At 40.7% G+C, this 19,693-nt stretch overlaps 1 protein-coding gene across 2 annotated transcripts in view; it reads right to left on the reverse strand.

Annotated features, from left to right (window-relative positions):
* The window catches only part of CNTNAP2 (contactin associated protein 2), a 1,145,700-nt gene that overhangs the window by 346,434 nt on the left and 779,573 nt on the right, over positions 1–19,693 (reverse strand). For both annotated transcript variants that reach the window (XM_040592035.1, XM_040592036.1), the window contains one exon: positions 393–593. In XM_040592035.1, the coding sequence (XP_040447969.1) occupies positions 393–593 (201 nt within the window). The remainder of the gene's footprint in view (positions 1–392; positions 594–19,693) is intronic.

Consider the following 19,693-nt stretch of genomic DNA (forward strand, 5'->3'; position numbering starts at 1 on the left):
CTCAGCCAGTGCCCTTGCTGACTGTAGCATACAAAACCTGACAACCGGAAAACCAGGATAAAATTCAAAGCAATTTTTCTATGCCTCTATTGATTAAACTTTCAAAGTTACCCTTATTTACCAAAAGCACCCTTCTTGAAGGAGCAACAGATCTGAGAGAAGAACACAGATTTGCGTTGCAACAAAATTCATTTCAGTACTAAGCAAACAGCAAAATTTCCCAAGAAAACAATTTCTTCTGCATATTCAATTATTTCCCTCTTTGTGAACTTTATGAAGGAGAGCAAAGACGTATGTTTACTGAATGGACTGGTCTAACAGCAATACCTGCTGAATTGTTCAGATGAATGCCTTTAACACCGCGTTTAATTGATATGCCATTCTCAGCCTACCTGGTGTGTTCAGCAGCCGGGACATCTTGCAAGAATAGGAGACAAACTGCTCGCAGTATTCAGCGCTGCTGGTAATGGCAGAAATCTGGTCCATTGTTGCACTGTAGTTGAGCTGCAGCACAGATAACTTCTCCAGGCTGTTGCCTCCCACAGAAGTCTGCATTTGCAGATCATGGTACACAGTTGTCCATACTTTGTCCTCTGAAAGAGAGGGGAAAAAGACAAAAATTGGTAGAAGACAGACAGTGGAACTGAGTTAAAATAAATCTAGGCCTTTGACAAAAGATAAAAATATTCCGCAAGATGTCTTTTTAGGGGGTAGTGTGGATGAAGGGCACTGCACAGGAAAAGTTACCGTGTGAGAGCACAGTTCCAACCACCATGAGCCAATGAAAATAAGAAACCCTGATTGCCCTTGTAGTTTTGATAACCAATATACCGTGTGAAGAGACTTCCTTGTACAACTGGTGCTAATAGTGACATATGGAACTAATAAGGATTAACTTTGATCAGACATTGAGTAGAAGGACACAAGGCTGATGCACTAGAGATTCAAGGTTTCTATGTGAGGAAAATTCACTGTCCATGGTAAATTGCTGTGTGGGCTGGAAAGCAATGCTGCTTTGCAGTACTGTAACAAAAGGGATGCACCAGATTCTCATGTGATTACATCATTTAGTGATTAATACTGAAAACATTGTAGTTCATCAAGTTCATCACATTTTTTTACCCAAGCTGTGCTCCTTGGGTAAGCCAAAATTACTGCTTATTGAGACTTGACTATTTTACAATAGCAGTACCATACGGCCTCATCAATTGTGGTTATGGTACGGATATCAGTGTAAGAAATAACAGAAGTAGGAGACAATGGAAAAGCAAAAGCTTCTGTTTAGCTGTGAAAAGACAAAAAGAAGGGGGAAGGACAACCTCATCTTGGGGATGAGGAATATAGCAGCATTGGCTGAATCTCATGCATAGTGCGCATGCAGGAGGTGTGTAATATGCCGCCTACAGCAGACTGTATGCATTACATTGCTTTAAACTACTAAATAGCAAGTCAATGGAAGTGTCACTGTGTTCCATTTGTCAGCAGTTACCAGAGGAGATTTAAGATGAGATATCATAATAATGAACAACACACTCCACACTCCTCTTGCTGGAAGATTTGTGGAAGTTGGGAGTTAGTTTAGAAAGGAAATAAAGAAAAGGCACAGAACTACTCCTGTTACAGACCAACTATTACTTTTTCTTAGAGGGGCATTCCACAGGAAAAATAAATAAATGAAAATAAAAAGAGTGAGAAAGACACAGGGTTTCAGAATTAAAACAATGAAGGTTTGGTTAGTATTAGTGACACTGTCTTCCTATAAGAATACTATTCTATCACTTAGGTGTGAAGAACTTTTAAATTCAAGTTGACTAGCTCAGTGTGAAAAACAACATCTCAGCTGATACTACTCACATCGTCCATCCCAAATAGCCAAGGACTGAAACAGGTCAATCCTCTCCTGCAAATAAAATCTAGAAAATTCTCTTTTTTTTTTTTCTACAGACTACCCTTTAGCATAATACCACAAAGCTTCCTAAGAAGTGCATCAGGTTTTGTCACTACTATTTATCATGTGTAGTTCTTTAACATTCTAAGTTTTCCTGTTTGTTTTTTTTTTAGATTTTCTTTCTGCTGTTTTATACTAGAGTATAAAACTCCATAGATACTCAGATTCTACTACTGACAGCCAAGTCAAAGAAACAAGCCTGGGACTTGGAACAGAAAATGTGGAACTTTAAATAGATCTGTAAGAATCTATCCTGGTGTCTTGAGCTGGCTTGCACAGAAGCCTTGTTCCCTGGGCAAGCTGGCCAGGCCTTTGACCCAGGTGGTTCAGCTGTTTCTGTAGAGCAACACCACTGACCACAGCTGTCCTTCCAGTGGTGGAGAGGTGAAAATATGCCATGCTGCTAACTTTGCTGTATTTATCACAAAAACAGATTCTCCAGGGAGATCATCCGTCAGTTTCAGAGAATACTAATTCACCTGACAGATGTGCCTTACAGCAATAAACCCCATAAAATGTAGTACATAGCAGTATGTTTTCAATTCATCTATGTAAATCTCATACCTGTTAACACAAATCTCTGAGTCATTCCAAAACTTATGTCCTGATATTGCTTTTCGGTATTTTAACTACACGAAAAGACTTTGATAAACTGAGGCATACTCAAATGTGCTTCAGAACTTCCTCATCAAGTTCACAGAAATGTGCTTACATACACTGATGAGTTTTGGGTGTGACCCAGAGCAGTCATCTTTCCATGTCATCCATGTTTCCATTATTCCTGTCTCCAGGACTCTGTACTCCACCTTCTTCTCCGCTCTAAATTTTCACTGCATAGTGTCAGGCTATTTTGGATTACATGGAGTCATGTGGACCCATGTGTTTCTAACCGATATGGTGCAAGTCTTTCTAATCAAATGTTCGGAGATAAGGTAAACAAAGCAGACGGATCCTCCATAGGGAGCATGCATCACTACCCAAATGAGATAAAATTCAGCAAGTGATGCAAGATGGTTATGACTTTAATATTCATAACCTTAGTCTAAAGCTCTACATCAAACAAAATACTATTCCTGCACCAAGATAAAAAGAAAAAAAAGAAAAAAGAAAAAAAAGGCAGGGGAAAGGAAGAAGAGTAGTTCTTATTTCTGTATTGCTTTAATCCCACTGCCAGGTACCAAGGAAAAAAATTGTAATTGTCACCTGTCAAGTTGTATAGACAATATAACACAGTTTTGTTGAGAGCCTGGGATGGAAGCTTACTGCAGGTTCCTTTCCAAGAAAGGATTGCTATAGTTTATATGTTCACTCACAGCAGTGTCTCATTTTTGGCAGAAAACGCTGTACATGTAAGAGCTGTGACGTGTTAGTAAAGCATGTATTTGGCCAGTTAGAGCCTCATTTTGGACTTCCGAGCCAGCAAAGACTCCTAGACTAGCCATTCGGATGCCATAGGAATGTTGTTAGCAAGAAGAGCTGCATTAGGTATTACATCTGTGAAGGGCGCTCCTTTTTGATACTGGATTCTGACCAATGCAGCCCTGACGCTTCCTCTCCTGGTGAGGCTGCTTCAGGCTTTACAGTGGGACACTGTACGAAACAAGACAGAAACATACGTGCAGATGGATCTAGGTTGCCTTTATGTCAGTCAAATGTATCCTCTGAACCACTTCAGGATCCTTCTGTTGAATTACAAGTACCACTAACAGATAAAAGTTTGTTGCACCTTGTACTCTGTCTATTTATAAATACACAGATGTCCATAAAGACAATAACCATCTCTAGAAAAGCATCTCAGACTCTCCCTGCAGTCTAGAAGATGATGGGAGATTGATTAGGGTATGTCTGGAAGGAAATTTAGCTCCCATTTCACCTGTAACATATTGATAGACTGGCTCAAATGACTAATGAGCACTTGGTTGTAGTAAGGAAAAAATTACTGGCTTACTAACGCACAGGGCATGTAGGATAGAAGCAAGGGATGTGCGGAGGCTGACAATCCCTTGAAATTCAGCAAGCTGGCTTGTCCAAAATCTGGAAGTGGAAAGATCTGTGCCCACAGGATTGTGGGGCGCAAGTTGTGGCTGGTGTGCAGGAAGGAAGCTCCTTCTCTGGGTGAGGGATTTGACACTTCACACATTTTTTGGATTTAACTAAAAAGCTCTGTCATGAGGCACGGACTGAGACAGTCCAGAACGACAGGGTCTCTCCTCAGCTGGAAAAACACATTGACAGTATACCATGGACACAGCCAAAAATCCATCTTCCCTGCCCCTCAAGAGCAGGTGCCTGCATCTCAGTCATACAGTTATCCTGCTGGGATGGCCTTAAGGTGTCTGGGAAGGCACAAGGAGAAAGTTGCCAGGCAGGAATCTCAACATTATGTATTGCATGCTGGTTACAAACTGCTTTTTCCCTTTTACTCTTAACTATTTGTTAATGTGATAGTATGTCCCATGGAAATCAACCAGACATTTATAGCTTGGAAATAACTCCAGCTTCTTCACGGATGGTTCCAGTTTCTCAGACACTGCTTGTTAGTGGAGACCATTCTTCAGAAAGACTGAATCCGTGACCTGCTTGCAGCCAGCCTCCCTTGCAGAGACGGTAATGAAGATAATTTGTACCATCTCAAATACCTGTATCATCACCATTTATGGAATCATTCCTATGTAGCTGAGAACAGAACGTGATAGTCATACCAAAATCTGCAAGAGAAGCTACCCCTCATTTTCTGTCAATAGCACACAGAAATCTCATGTAAGGTACATGGAAGTGAAAAATCTGTCCTAGTTAACTGTAATTTGATATATATTCCTGGCAATTAGAGCCACCACAATATTGGTAGGAGTATTCCCCTAATACACTGGCAATTATTTTAAGAAATCATAATGTGGCTATTTCTAAACACAAGTGCTTAGAGACAATTTGTCTGTCAGAGCTGCATATAAGACTTCTGCACAAACACACTTACAAAGAGCAGACATCAATTAAGAATGATAATGCTGTTAAGTAGCATCATCTATAAAATATTCTATGTGCTTATAACCTTTGTTATTGAATTAAAAAGTATATAAAAATGAATTGATGTTGAGAGTAGTTACTAATAATTTAAGGATAACTATAGCATTCTCATATTTCTTTATTGCAGACATATTAACAGGAAGTTAAAAGCTAATTCCTGGAGATAGCTCTTTACTGGACATCATGATTTTTACCATCATCAGTCCATTTGTCACTTCAGATTACCGTAATGTGTTCTACAAAATGCTACACTGCAAATCACTTAGAAAACTATACAAGAAAGCCCATTTAAAAGTGGACTGCCTTCTAAAGAGGATAAAAATTACAATCATAGTCATCTCATTTTATGAGATTTCCAATTGTATTTTCTGGTAAGAACATAGTTGGTATTTCAGTTTCTCTTGAATTGTGTGGGATGGTACCACAACAGTCATTAGTAATGTGATTAAACTAAGCATTTTTTGCAGCAATGTTCTAGGTACAAGACCTGGTGTATACAATTGATGTGGAGGAAAATTACAGTAGAGAGCACCTTCCATCCCCCCTTTTTTTTTTCTCTCTAATGTGTATATATATATAAAAGTTTAAAACTATATATAGTAATTTGAAACTAATTCTGCTATGGACTTCAAAGGAGCTGCAGTTGGTTTATAAAAATGAAAAATGTAGGTTCAATTGAAGTTAATGAGTATTTTGACAATCTCGTCTGATATTGGCAAATGTCAATTTTGCAGTAAAGTTACTCTGGTGATATGAGCTCTATTGCTCTCATCTCACTAATGTAGAAAACTGGGTTTAGATCAGAAAAATCCAATATCCTGAAGAAAAAGAAAAGTAAATTAAGAGTGTTCTTATGGACTGAATTCTATAGAAATAAAAGTCAGTGAGTTTCTTAATCTATTTAGGTAGGGAATAGCATCAATCCCAAAATGTAATTCAACCACTCCTGCAGTAATTTTCTCCTTCTACTGTTCCTTTCATTGTTTCTTCATCAAGATAATAATGAATCTTCAAATTTAATTACCAACTATTGATTGCATATTTTCCTTTTTACTTACAGACATTGTCTTCTGAGACAATGAAGCTGTACACTTCCCCTTGTATTTATGTAGTCTCGTTTGTAACAATTTAGCAAAAGGAAAACTCTTATTTTCTGGACAAACCGTGATATTGAATGACATAAGCTGACAATATTTTAAAACATATGTAATAGATGAATCAGATGCTTTACAAGATACAGTGGAAAGAAGTGACCAAAATAACGTATTCAGGGAACCAACTCTTATCAAAGTGACAATCAAATGGCTGTTCCAACACAACTCGTCAGAAATCTGACAGGGTATTAATGAGGCAGAACTTGACTTCTCTGGATTACTAGAGATGATTTCCAGCCATTCAACCAGTTGTAGGTATGTAAAAGCTAATGCCAAGAGTATCTCAAGAAACAGAACACAGATCACTCCTGCATTCAAATAAAAAAATTAAAAAAAAGACTGTAGCAACACAAAACATTGTTATGCTAAAAACAGTGCCTGGGGGGAAAAGCTTAAATCAGATTTGGGCCCTAATGAACAAAATTACCTCATATGAGTGTTAATAGAAAGAAGAATTTAAAAAATGATTACATATTGAAAGGAACAATAAATAATGAGACACAGTACAGCCATATGAAGGAGGACTCGGATCATTTAAGGGCCTAGTCTAACAGACGGCAATTGCAGTTCAGTTTAGATTAAGGAACATTAAAGTCAAGAACAAAGGACATAAAGGAATTAACAGTACGGTTGTTTTCAGCATAGTGAACAGAATATGGGCAAGGGTTGGAATTTTTTTTTTTTTCCAGTTCAATAACTGAAGAATCGACAACTAATTCTACCTTCTGAGGACTAGACTAATCTATAACCTGGTATTATACAACTGGAAAAATCAAATGCGCGCGTCTGCCTTAAAGTGTCTTTCAGCTCATTTTATCATATTATGGCAGCATATGAACTTAAAACAAAACAGTTAGTGCCTGATTTTTTTTCTTTTACAAAACAACATAGCACAACTCTTTAGCTATGATTCTAAACAGCACTTCCTAGAATCACTGAAAAAAGGTACCACAGTTTAAAAAAAATATTTAAAGGCTATCTTGAAATAAAGGGGTCTTCAAAGCTTTCACTGCATTAGCTTGAACATTAATAAACCATTTCCTGAACTATCTTGACTAAAAAAATTACATCAGTTTTAATTTCTATTCTCCTGAAGAGGCAGAAAGAAGACTAACGCAGGTCTCAACTGTTACCACTAAACAAACTTCACCTTTTTTTTCTCTCATCAGCTTTTGAGTGCTTGAATCCTTGACATAGTCTTCACTGATCCAACTTAATTCTCTCAAGAACAATGTCCTCCACTCTCACATCTTGCTAACTCCTCTCCTTGGAAAGACAGGAAAAGGAATATAGTGCACTGAGGTAGCCTTTGGAATTATTTCATAATAAAAAAATAATAATATTGGTGTGAAGCATTAAAAAAAAGACATGTTTTCATTAAGTACCCTACTTCATTTTCAAGAACGTAGCTTCTTTTTGATAATGGCTTTTTGGCCATTTGCAACTGAACACTTGGAAAGATAAATCTGGACAATTGCATTCCTAACCAATATTCTTTTTCATTTTGCTTTCAGAAGGTGTCTCCGGATTGGAGAAGTTACAGTTCAAAGTTATAATGAACACTTCTGATAATTTTAAAAAATTTCATCATTATCCCAAATCACATCAGCCACACTTACATTTAGGAATCCCATTTGAAGACTGCCATGTAAACTTAAGCATGTTTTCCTGAGGCACTGCCTAACTACATAACAAACACTGCTATCATACGCAGTTTAGTGTAATATCATGTTTCTTGTGGTTTTGACATTTCAGCACTTGTTCATTAGGAAATTCAAACCCCACTGCCATTAGATGCTCCAAGATAGAAGAATGCAGTTTAGTTACGCTGTGACAGGCAATTTTGATGTCTTGATTGTCTCTGTTACTAATCTCTCAAATGAAGCATAACACAGAACTCCACAGTACATCACAGTACTTCAGTGATTTCATTTATCATAAAAAACCCATGCATTATTTTAAAACACATTCTATATATAGCTTTTTAGCAAACCTGTGGTTTGAAACATGACATTATGAGGAAAGAAAAAATCTAATTAGACTTCATGTTAAAGTAAGCATCTTTAATGAAGCCAGTTTAAAAGTTTTTCCTTGTGTGGATATTGTGATCTGGTTCTATCTCAGTCAACTCATAAGGTAGAAGAGAGAACTCACAATTTATTATGCCAAATTACAGAAAAAGGCATAGCTTGGTCCTAAGACAAAAGTCCCACATATGAATAGTAAAGGTCACAAGTTTAATTCTTTTAATGAAAAAATTAAAATTACTATAAGAGTGAGGAATAAAGATCACACTAGACTGACAAGAAACTTTCAACCTCCAGAGATTCTTGAATGTGAAATTTTTCACTTCCACATAACCAAACCATGTGACCTCTTTCCCTCTCATCTCAGGAGCTACACAACCATCATTAAACACACCCTAACTCATTGCAGGGGACACCACTTCTACCTGAAGGGACAGAGTGCTTTTATACAAGTGGTTCTGTTAAGGAAACACAAATCAGCATCCTCAGAAACTCCAACTATCCTTGCAGTCTGCATCCTGTGAAAGTAGTACCTGAAGTGTCATATACCTCCAACAGTGCTGTGCAGAAACACTCCAAGAAACCCCAGTGTTGTACCAGCTGCCTCATGGCTTCCTGCTAGCAGATATCCAACAGATTCTTTCTAGCATCAGCAGGCATAGGATTCATGAGAAGAAAAGCAGAGAAATGTGTATTTCCATAAACCTGTTTCTTCTGCTTACTCTTTTTATGCATTCATAAAGAAGTCAGATCATGCACAGAAACGACCACAGAATTTGGAGAAGAGGGAGGAATATATGAAAATAAAGATGCTTTACTAAGTCTAATACTGCTTTCCTTTTCATTGAAGGCTTATAAATATTGTCCCATCTACTCCAATAATACTCAGAACTAAAACACTACCTATTAACATATTAAACATATATTTCATTATGCAGAGATGATATATTTTAAATTACTATTTCTGAGAAGCCAAAACAATTGTGACTGTGCATAGTTGGACTTCGTAGCTTGGCTCCATGGGAACTGAATGGCTAAGTGGTTTTGTTCCATCCTTATCAGGGAAAAGATTCATTACACCATCTCTGCTCCTACTGAGGTTTCAAGTATAGACAGAAGCCATCCATGACAACAGCTAACTGCTTTCCAGAGCAATGAGAAATTTTATTTGCAATGAAACACCTCAATTCACAAGAGACAGCCTGATATTTAGAGGTTATAGAGAATACTATGCTGCATCAGACAAGTTCCCACATGTGATCAAGTGGATTACTGCAAAAGCTTCCCCAAATGCTCCAGCATATTCGGTCTGGGCCTGCACTTTGGCCTCCCTCCATGACTCTTCTTTACACATACATCATCTTTTCTCTAGGCAAGTACACTCGCATTTCATGCAGCTTTGCTGGACATTTAGCTGTTTGACTACATTTTACATAGCGCTTTAAAGGATTTCTCCATCATAATATAAAAAGATGACATCTGGAATAAAATACGTAAGTCTCAAGTGGAAGTACTGACTGTAATAGAAACCATCTAAATATTAACAAGTTTCCTATTTATTTTATTAGCTTTCCCCATATTTAGCAAATAGAAAGTTGACTTCCTTGAGCAAGAAAAACAAATGATACCATCTTTTATAATCAGGCAACCTTCTGATTTCTAGAGATCTCTGTAAACACAAGAATATTAAATTATCTATGGATCAAATTAAACTAATGACATCCAAGAGGTCTCTGAAGTTTTTCTTGCCTAACAGACATGTATTTATTTACACTTCAACATTCAGTTTTAGAATTTCCTACACTATGACAAATTATCCTCATTGTTTAACTTCAAATATTATCCACTATAGAAGATAAAATCCATTAACCAAACACTGAAAATTTATGAAGACTACGGACTTCACTGCATACTGTGTAGCTACAGAAATCCACCTGCTTGCAGACTTCCAAATGCAGCTCTGAAACTTGCACAACAACGTATATTTATTTCTTCTATACTATCTGAACAATTCCAAACATGTACACATAAAAAATTACATGCAGAAAGAAACCAGTGAACGCACAAAAAATTCCCCAATTAATTCAATGGACCAAAGGTTTCATTGTACTTCTTCAACAAACTTGTCCACTAATTAAGAAGCACAATAAGAAGACAGGAGAAGACAAGGAAAGGAAAAGGGAATGGAGGAGAGGAGAGAAGGAGGAGGAGAAGAAGAAAAAAAGGAAAAAGAAAGAGCAAAAAAGGGACAAAAAAACCTCAACAACAAGGTACACAGTGCATGGGGTGAAAGGCTGGATGAATGGCTCAAAGAGTTAGTAGTGCATGGGGCAATACCTGACTGGTGACCAGTCTCCGGTTTCTCGGGGCTCAGTTCTAGGGCCAGTTCTCTTCAATATTTGTATCAGTGATGTGGATGCAGGATTTGCAGAGGGCTCTGGATAGACTGGAGCAATGGGCAATCATCAGTGGCATGAAATATAACAAGACCAAATGCCAGATCCTGCACCTGGGAGGGAGTAAAGCCGGCCACAAGTACAGGTTGGGAGAGGAGTGGCGGGAGAGCAGCCCTGCAGGAAGGGCTCTGGGGGTGCTGGCTGACAGGAGGCTCAGCAGCAGTCAGCAGTGTGCCCTGGCAGCCACGGGGGCAAACCCCACCCTGGGGTGCACCAAGCACAGCATCACCGGCCCGTCCAAAGGGTGATCATCCCGCTGCATTTAGTACTGGGGTGAACTCACCTTGAGCATTGTGTGCAGGGTCCCCCCCCATTTAGGAAGGCTGTTAAGGTCCTTGCATGTGCCCAAAGTAGGGCATCAAAGCTGGTGAAGGGCTGGAAGTCATGTCCCATGTCCTCTGTGGAACGGCTGAGGACTCTGCGTTTGTCTAGTTTGGAGGGAAAGCAGCTGAGGGGCGACCTCACTGCTCTCTACTGCCTGAGGAGGGGACATGGAGAGGGAGGTGCTGAGCTGCTCCACCTGGCACCTGGTGCCAGGATGCCTGCAAATGGCTCAAAGCTATGTTGACAACACAAAGAGGGTGGTTAAACCCTTGAACAGGCGTCCTGGCCAAGTGGACATTACCCCATTCCTATCAGTTATTAGGAAGTATTTGGATAATGCCCATTAATATATAATACCATTATATAACACCATGCTTTGCTTTTACTCATCCCTGAAGTCATCAGGCAGTTCAATGAGATGGCTATTGTAGGTACCTTGCAACACAGCTAGTCTACTCCCATTCCATTCCATTCCTTGCTCTCACCATGAGTTCAATAACAATGAGACTGTTAGTTCCCTAAAATGCCAGGGGTTTCTTGGCTCCAAAAACACTTTCAAGGACACAAATCAGAAAGGTTACAAGTAGAAACAGGACTTTATTCTTCTGAATCTGCTTTGAAGCACATGTTCACAAGCATTAAGACAACGCACATGTGTAGCCAGGAGCAAGCTGGTGCATCCCTCAGTTCAGCTGGAAAACCCATCCCTTGCAGCCTGGCATGGGAAAGGCACAGAGCCACAGAGAGGAGCAGCAGGGACACAGGCCAAGCAGTGCCTGCTTGCTGAAGAGTGAGAGCTTCATGAATGAGCCCCAGGACCGACCATGCACAAAAGAAGGGGAAGAAGAAGAATGCAGTCTGAGGAGCCATGAAGTATTTTCCAGGTATAGCATATATTGATGAAAAGCACACTTCTTTCCATTGGAAACATTCACCACTGTTCTTGGCCAGGGATGCATGGAAAGCGCTCTCGTGCCTGCCCTGCGCTTGCCTTGCACATGGGGAGAGCTGGAGAGTGGCAGCTCCTGATGGGGCAGCGAGCCTGGAGCCCGGCCAAGCGGAGGCTGTTTGGCACCAGGCAGAAGCCCAGGGGAAAGGGAGCCGAGGGCAGAGCAGAGCTGGCTCCTGCCAAGGCTTGCGATGGGCAAGAGAGCCAGAGCGCCAGGGCACGGGGGTGCCTCGGGGGTGCGAGGGCAGCGGGCAAGAACCTGGCCGAAAGGGCCCCGAGGAGCCCTGGCCAGGGGCTGTGCTCAGTGCTACCGAGGAAAAGCAGCAACCCGCGGGGGCCACGCTGGGGGCCCCCTGGGAGCCTCAAAAGCTTCCTCCCCCCGGATGCGGGGCACGAGGCCACCTTCGTGGGGCACCAGCAGCAGGCACCTGGCCAGAATGGCCCAAAGGAGCCCTGGCCAGGGGCCCTGCGCGGTGCTGCAGAGGCAGGCAAAAAACCCCGGGCAGGGACACTTGCTCGCCCACCGCGGGGGGAAAAAAGCCTTCCTCCCCCCAGCTGCAGGGCACGAGAGGCCACCTTCGTGGGGCACCAGCGGCAGGCGGTGACCTGGCCCAAGGGACCGCAGGAGCCCTGGCAAGTGGTCGCGCTCAGTGCTGCAGAGGAAGGCAAAAAACCCCCGGGGGCCAGTGCCAATGTGCCCCGGGGGAAAATTCCTTCCTGACCCCAGGCAGCGCTGGCGATCGGCTGTTCCCTGAGCACGGGAGCGAGACCGGCCTCCTCGTCCCACAGGCTGGGCACGCCTCCCGGGAGATGCCCCAGCCCTCTCCTCCCTCAGCCCGGAGCCACCTCAGGGGCTTCCAAGAGTGACCAAACACCCCTGGCCTGATCGACCTGGGGGGACAAGAATCCTTCCTGTGCCTGGCAGGGCACCAGTGGGTGCTCCAAAGCTCTGGGACCCCTGGCAATATCTCTGCATCCCATAACTCACGGACACTGCTCCTGGCTCCACAGGGATGAAGCCGGTGAGCTCTGCAGCACTCCTCAAGAAAGCATTCCCTTGGTGGTGCCATGGCTGTCCAGCTGAAAACACCTGATAGCCTTGGGCACCTCCCGGTATTGGTGGTTCTTCTCATCTCCAGCAGCCTCATTCAGCGTCCCCCGGTCTTCCTCCCTCAGCCCCCAGGGAATCCCACCGGCCCCTCCAGGCCTTCCTCTCGGGTGTCTTCAGGCCGGTTCCCGGCCAGCTCTGACCAGGGGATACGGAATAATGCCCCTTTTATACTCTCCTGGGGTACTGTGACTGCTGCCTTGCCAGGTTATGGCACTGTGACACAGGGATGACACAGCCCCCCTGATTCCTCCCAATCTCCTGCCTAGCACCCCTGGGAGGAAGGGCTTTGGGCTGCCAGCCCCGAGGCAGCCCCTGTGCCCAGCATTACCCATTGTACAATCCTGCCAGTTGAACTATTCCAGAAACAAACACACACAAATTACCCAAAGAGAAAAGGAGTACATACTATGAATAAAAGTGCTGATAATAATTGTAATTTTTAGTTCTTACAGAACTGTTTCAGAGAAGGTAAAACTTATGCATTTCAGTAGAGCTGCAGTTTTCGCCTCACTGTAATCCATGAATATCTTCTTAATGAGTTAAATTTCACTAAATATTGAAACTGGATATTTGAGGAAACTGATTATAAGATAACTATCTTCCATTATCAATTCAAGAATTAACACTAATACAAGTTTCTAGACAGAAAGGTGGCTTTGATTTATAGCATTTTTTATACCTTGAAAAGAAGATCCTTTCCCAAAATTAAAGCCATGTAGAAAAAGTTCTTTGCACAACTGGCATACACATGGCCAATACATAAATTCAATGAGCACTAAATTTGCCAAAAAAAAAAAAGGTCAAAAAATTAATAACTCTAAGATTTCACTAATAACGGAAAATCTTTGCAATGCATACATTCAACTGTCTGTTTTTTAAAAAAATCTTTTTATTCCAGTCACTTGGGAAATATTGCTCATGCATAAGGATGTGGTGTAAATAAATAAAAAGTAAGGATCCTTCTATTTTCTTTAAAAAAGAAAAAAGCACCAACCAACCAAACAAAAAAACCCCAGAAAAACAACTACCTACAAGAAACAAAAAATTATATAAACCCCAACATTTTTTCAAGATCCCAAAAGAAAGACCATTCTGAGAGAACAGAGTACCTCAAGAAATGCAGGGAGTTGGTCCAGGAATTAGGGTTACTTTTTTTATTGCTCAAAAAGAACACAGGCAATACTGATGGTTGCTCCACATGTAATCTCATTTGTGAATCTGAAGAATAAACTTACAGACCATATGAAGCAGAATTATTGAAAAGTGGAAAGTGAAAAGGCTTAATATTGGTGTCAGTTTTAAAACATTAGTTCAAAATACAATTGAGCAAAGTGTTAGCAACTAAGTTAATAGCAGACGTTTCCCAGGCTGACACGGACTGGAAACAAAAGGGCAGGGGAGGCAAGGAAGTAATTCCATGGGATATTAGATAATATCTTTGTTCTAGCTACATCTTCAAAAAATATTATTTGATATGAAAATATTAAGATCTAATCTTGAAAAATTGTCTAGGTTTGGCACTTAGTTTACCACTAAAAGCCCTAAGATTGATTAGTAACTTCTGCCTAGCAAGAAGGCTGAAACAGCAGTTCCTTTAATTTGATTCTTCTGTCTCCAATTTAATGAAAAATGTGGTTGCTGGTCCCTGGCATCTGCAGCACTTCTCTTCCACTGCAGATGCCACAAAGCCCTGCAAAGCATTTGAAAGTGTAGCCTGCAAAACAGCTGGGCATCAAGTTACATGGTTCTAGTATTAAAATGACTGTTGTACCAAAAATGCGTGACCATTATGGCAAAAGTGTCAGGCAGAGATAAAACAACTACTCAGAACTCCAGTACACAGTGGTAAAGATTGCTGAAATCAGTGTCAGAAGACCCCTCTGAATATTTCTAAGGAACGTCGGTTATGCAGTGAGACAGCCAAGCAAGCAGTAGATGTATGCCAGCGCACAAAGCCAGCTCCTGAGCAAGGCCTTTTGCTAGTAACAACTCTTGATCAGAAATTCTTGTGAGCCTGCCCTATCGTACCTGCTCTGTCTAGCAGATGTCAGTCATCTCAATTGCGTCGGCACAGCTCTTGGTCAGCATCCAGCTGGCTCTGCTGTTTGTTCATTAGACACTTACTGTACAGCACAAGTCAGAGTAATCATTACCGCATAGTTCTGTGGCAATTACCAGAACAATATTAGCAATGCAGCATCTTCAGGTACAAGCCAATGCTTCTGACAGAAACAGATTTGGTCTGGACCCATGAGTAGGAAGTGCAAGGGGGAGAACTCTGCATGCTCTGGCTTCGGAGAGCTAATCAGCTTTGCATTTTAACTCCCCCCAGCTGCCTGCCAAGCAGTTTCTGTGGAATACCCACATCTCCATGAGATCACAAATTCCTCTCCACAGACTATTGCTAGGAAAAAGGGAATCCAGCTGAGTAGCAATGGTCCTAGATCTCTGATACAGTAATTTACACCATTGCCACTTGCAGTTGTTTTGTAACAGTATTTTTTCCTATTACCAGTGACAAACCTATTCAATTTTCTTTTATGACTACTGACAGGTTTATTCCACTGTAGTCAGACAATGCTGGCCTGAAAGAAAATCTACGGAGATTTTCATTTGTGATGCACAAATGCATCCCAAAGTGGAGAAAAAAAGCTAGTTACTTAGAAATATCTCGAGGTTTAGGATACTGCTTTGGCAAAAACCACAATAATAATTTTTGGAAGGGAGTAATTTATTCTCACTGATTTTCTTAAATTGCTTACTATTGAATGCGTCAGTTAGCCTCATAAATCTCATCTAGGTTAATGTAAGATCATTACCTCAATAGTTCCCACTCAGGGAAGCATGTCCTGACACATACTAGATAAAGCCAATATTTTCAGCTCCCTGAAAATAAGAAAGCTTGGGCTTAGCAAATAGAAAAACCTCTAAAGCAGGAAGCATAAAAAGGACATTAATTCTGGATCATAAACATGAACTCTAAACACACGAGAAGCAGACACAGACCCTTAACATGACGTGGGAATACTTGGCTTCCAGTACATGAGTGGAGGGAGATCCTTACGCTTTGCAGTTGAGACTCTCTAAACAAGAGACCTGCTCTGCATAACCCGCAGGTTTCTGTTCCAAACAAGAAAGTTTGCTCTGTGGAAGTTCCCTGGCTGTAGTTGTTCCCTACTCGCTGCACAAGGTCTCATGGACTCCTCCTTATCTTTTGCCCATTGGCTTAACTCTGCTCATTAAACCATGTGCAATACTATTAGTTTGCTTTTAAGTTGTAACAAATTTATTTCAATCATTCTTCGCTTTCTGATGCTACAGAGCAAGTGAGAATCTCAGTAGGCTGCAACTAAATCTGGTTCTGAGAAAATCCTTCCTTGATTTTCATGGATGTAAGCAGATTCTTCATAGCATCTTCTGACTGCCATATTTGCAGATGAAGTGCTGCTTTCTGTGGCCTTGGAGATAAAAAATGGCCAATTCCCAGATGATCCCAGATTTAAGTCCTTTTTGCCCTTATTGCCCTCACCCTAGAGTCTGTTTCCCCAGTTCTATCTGTCTTCTACCACGCAGAACAGAGGCAGAAGTTTATGTATGAGGTTACAGTATATTCTGATGCTATCCTAAAACCTGTACTAACCACCCTTTCTGGAAGTTAATAAAAATATTGTCTGTAAATCCACGTCACAGTTATTGCATGTTTGTTTTCTTTTGTGGAAAAGCACTAAGTGATAATTTCTAAGTGATAAAATGCACACCTGTACAGAATCTTGGGATTTAGTAGGAATGTTCAAAGACAGTCTTCACACAAACTCTCCAGAAAATTGCAGACTGACACACCTACACAATCTGCACTAACTTGTTAGTAAGTCCTGGGAGAGTCATACTGGACACCTCCTGCCAGTGTGGGGAAACTGCATCAGCAGTTTTTATGTATGTGCAGATCAAAATGGATGTCTACTGCAATTTATTCATTGCCCAAAAAACCCTTCTGTTTGCAGAAGATTACAGGAGGAAGCAAGAAGGCCTGGCTTCCTAACAGCAGTAGTGACAACAAAGCAAACCTACCCTTCTAGGTAAATTAATTTAGAGAATTACGCATCAGTGTGCGGCACAGCACCCTAAATACTGGTTGGGAATTCTAGAGTGGAATGTGTCCCTCTTCTCCCTTTTTAAATGTGTCTGTAATCTTTTAATCACTTGATTATCTCAGTAATAAGTGAACTTAATACACCATTTGCTATCTGAACAGGACTTTAAATGTGTCCTTTAAACTAATCTGCTCTGTGATCTTCTAGTTACATTGATTTGAGTTTCAAAGAAAATGATGTGAGAAAGAATACTTAGAACAGGTAAGTGGTTTTCTTCCTAGTCTCACTGTCTGTCAACAAGACAAGACAGCACTAGCAGTTAGAAACAACCAGCTCTGAACAGGACTTGCTAAGAAGCCATTCTTTTAAGTATTGTTTAAAAACATATGAGAAAGTATTGCTGTGTACCAGAAATCCCCACCTGAAGCTAGTAACTCGCATCTTCCAGGCTTTGACACAGTACAGCTGGATCACTGAGCTTACTTCTCAAAGTCCAAAGAAGCACAGACAAGCTTTCCCAGTGATGTAGGGCATAGGCAGAAACATACATACATCCCTCAACATGACTATCCACCCAAACAACAGAAGAACCCCATGGAAAATATTACCATACAAATAATTTTTTTAAAAAAACCCAAAAACTTTTCCTATCATTTCATATGTAAAATAACTGCCTATCCTTAAGTCAATTAAGTGACCAAAAGCAGAAATAAAAGTTTTACAGAAAACACAGACTTTGTTTGGGCTTTCAATAATGTTTTCTACAGGAGCTATTTTCTAGGGATAACTGAAGCATATTACTGGCCTGGAGCAGCTTGTGTTGAGTTCCTCACATCTCCAGTAGGCCATATGTAGGGGACTGAATCCAAAGCTAAATGCTTGCTTCTAACATTCACAGGAACATTTTAAGGCAGATGGTACCCTTCATCATCCTATTTCCATCCCTTTTTTCTTCTCCAGTTATAGACATATTTCTTGAAATACAGTTTTGTTGGGTCCTGCAATGCACAAGGAGTTCTAAAAAGATTTGTTGTTTTCTAATTTCTGTTCGGCTCAAAAGAGCTCAATTTCCAACAAATGAGGAATATTTTCTGATTGCAGATGATGTCAGGACTTTTTCCTCCTTCTAGACTAAATAATTTGCCAAAAAAAAAAAAAATCTGCTTTATTTTCAACTACTATCACTCTCAAATGCTAATTTGTTCTTATTCTTTGAGGTCAGTGCATATTCGGTTGCCTTATGCCCCTAATATACGGATGTTCTGTGATGCTCATGCTCCAGTTATGAGGCCTTGGAATACATTAAGAGGGCAACATGATAGAGACTTTTATTCCTATATTCACTTATATGACACTCCACAGTTAGAGGCGGGACAGGAAAGGAGAAGGGAAAGAAACAAATGAAAGTACTCAGACAGTAGGAAGTGTTTCTATTACTCGGCAACTTGAGAAGATACCTTAGATGCCAATGATGAAGTTTGTCCTCTACTGAACAGAGCAAATCAAGAACCTTCTCCTGGGGGCAGATTTCACAAATTATTTCTTATTTTATGGTTTAGATATTTTCTTTGCAGTTGCACACTGGGCTAGCTTTTCACTTTCTACACACCCAAGGGCAAATGGAGAAAATACCTAGAGATATTCTAACATGATTTAGAATCATGTAATTCCAACATTATTCACTGCAAACCCTGACATTATGACACCACATTTTTGTTAGGACACGTTTTTGTTTAGTGAAGTCATTAGATGTTGATTCATACTCTGTTTTCCCAACAAATTCTACCTTTTTTATATTACAATGAGCCCTGAGATTAATAAAGCCTTCATGTCTATGTGGAGACTTTTTCTGGGGCAGTGTATTTTTCAGTTCTGAACACTGAAGTAATAAAAAACAACCTCACAATCACATGGGACTCACGTGTCGTTTTACCAGTAGAGCTGAGTAGCCTATAGTCCTTTCCTCTTCCATCCTTAACAGTCTGGCAATATGGCAAACTCAACATGCAGTCACAGAACACAGCCACTACCTAGACTCTGTCATCCCTCACATCCAGATAATCCAAGTAACTGCCAAGCACAGGAGTGCCTACCATTTTTCAGTGTTAAAAAGAAAACCATCCTGATTTATTTCAGAAGGATTCCAGAAAGCAAGTTCAAGATGAACCCAGAGAAAGGCTGGTGATTATAGTCTGGGAACTGATTGAGGCTGAGCGGAAAGTTTACGTCCAGCTGGAAAAACAATCATGATCATGTCTTCACCAGCAGTCAGCACTGTGCTCCACAGCATGGAAAGGAAAGGCACTAGCCAAATTTGTTGATATACAGTTAAGTACCACAAAAATCCTTTTCGCAAGAAAGCCAAATTTGACATAAATTAAAAATAATAAAAAAGCTGAATGCAAAACCAAATGATGTACCAGTGAAACCTGGAATACCAAGGGCGTGCATTGTAAATAAGAACAGATGAGAAAGATAATCAATGAACTAAAACTGAGATGCAGGATGTTTCAGCCTACTTGGCAGGCTGAGACATAAACATAGACTGCTCTGTCTCCAGAACTCTCACGGGTCTGTTATTTTATCCTGACACCAGATGGATGAACTCG

The sequence above is a fragment of the Falco naumanni genome, chromosome 4 (assembly GCF_017639655.2).
Source record: "Falco naumanni isolate bFalNau1 chromosome 4, bFalNau1.pat, whole genome shotgun sequence".
Lineage (NCBI taxonomy): Eukaryota > Metazoa > Chordata > Aves > Falconiformes > Falconidae > Falco > Falco naumanni.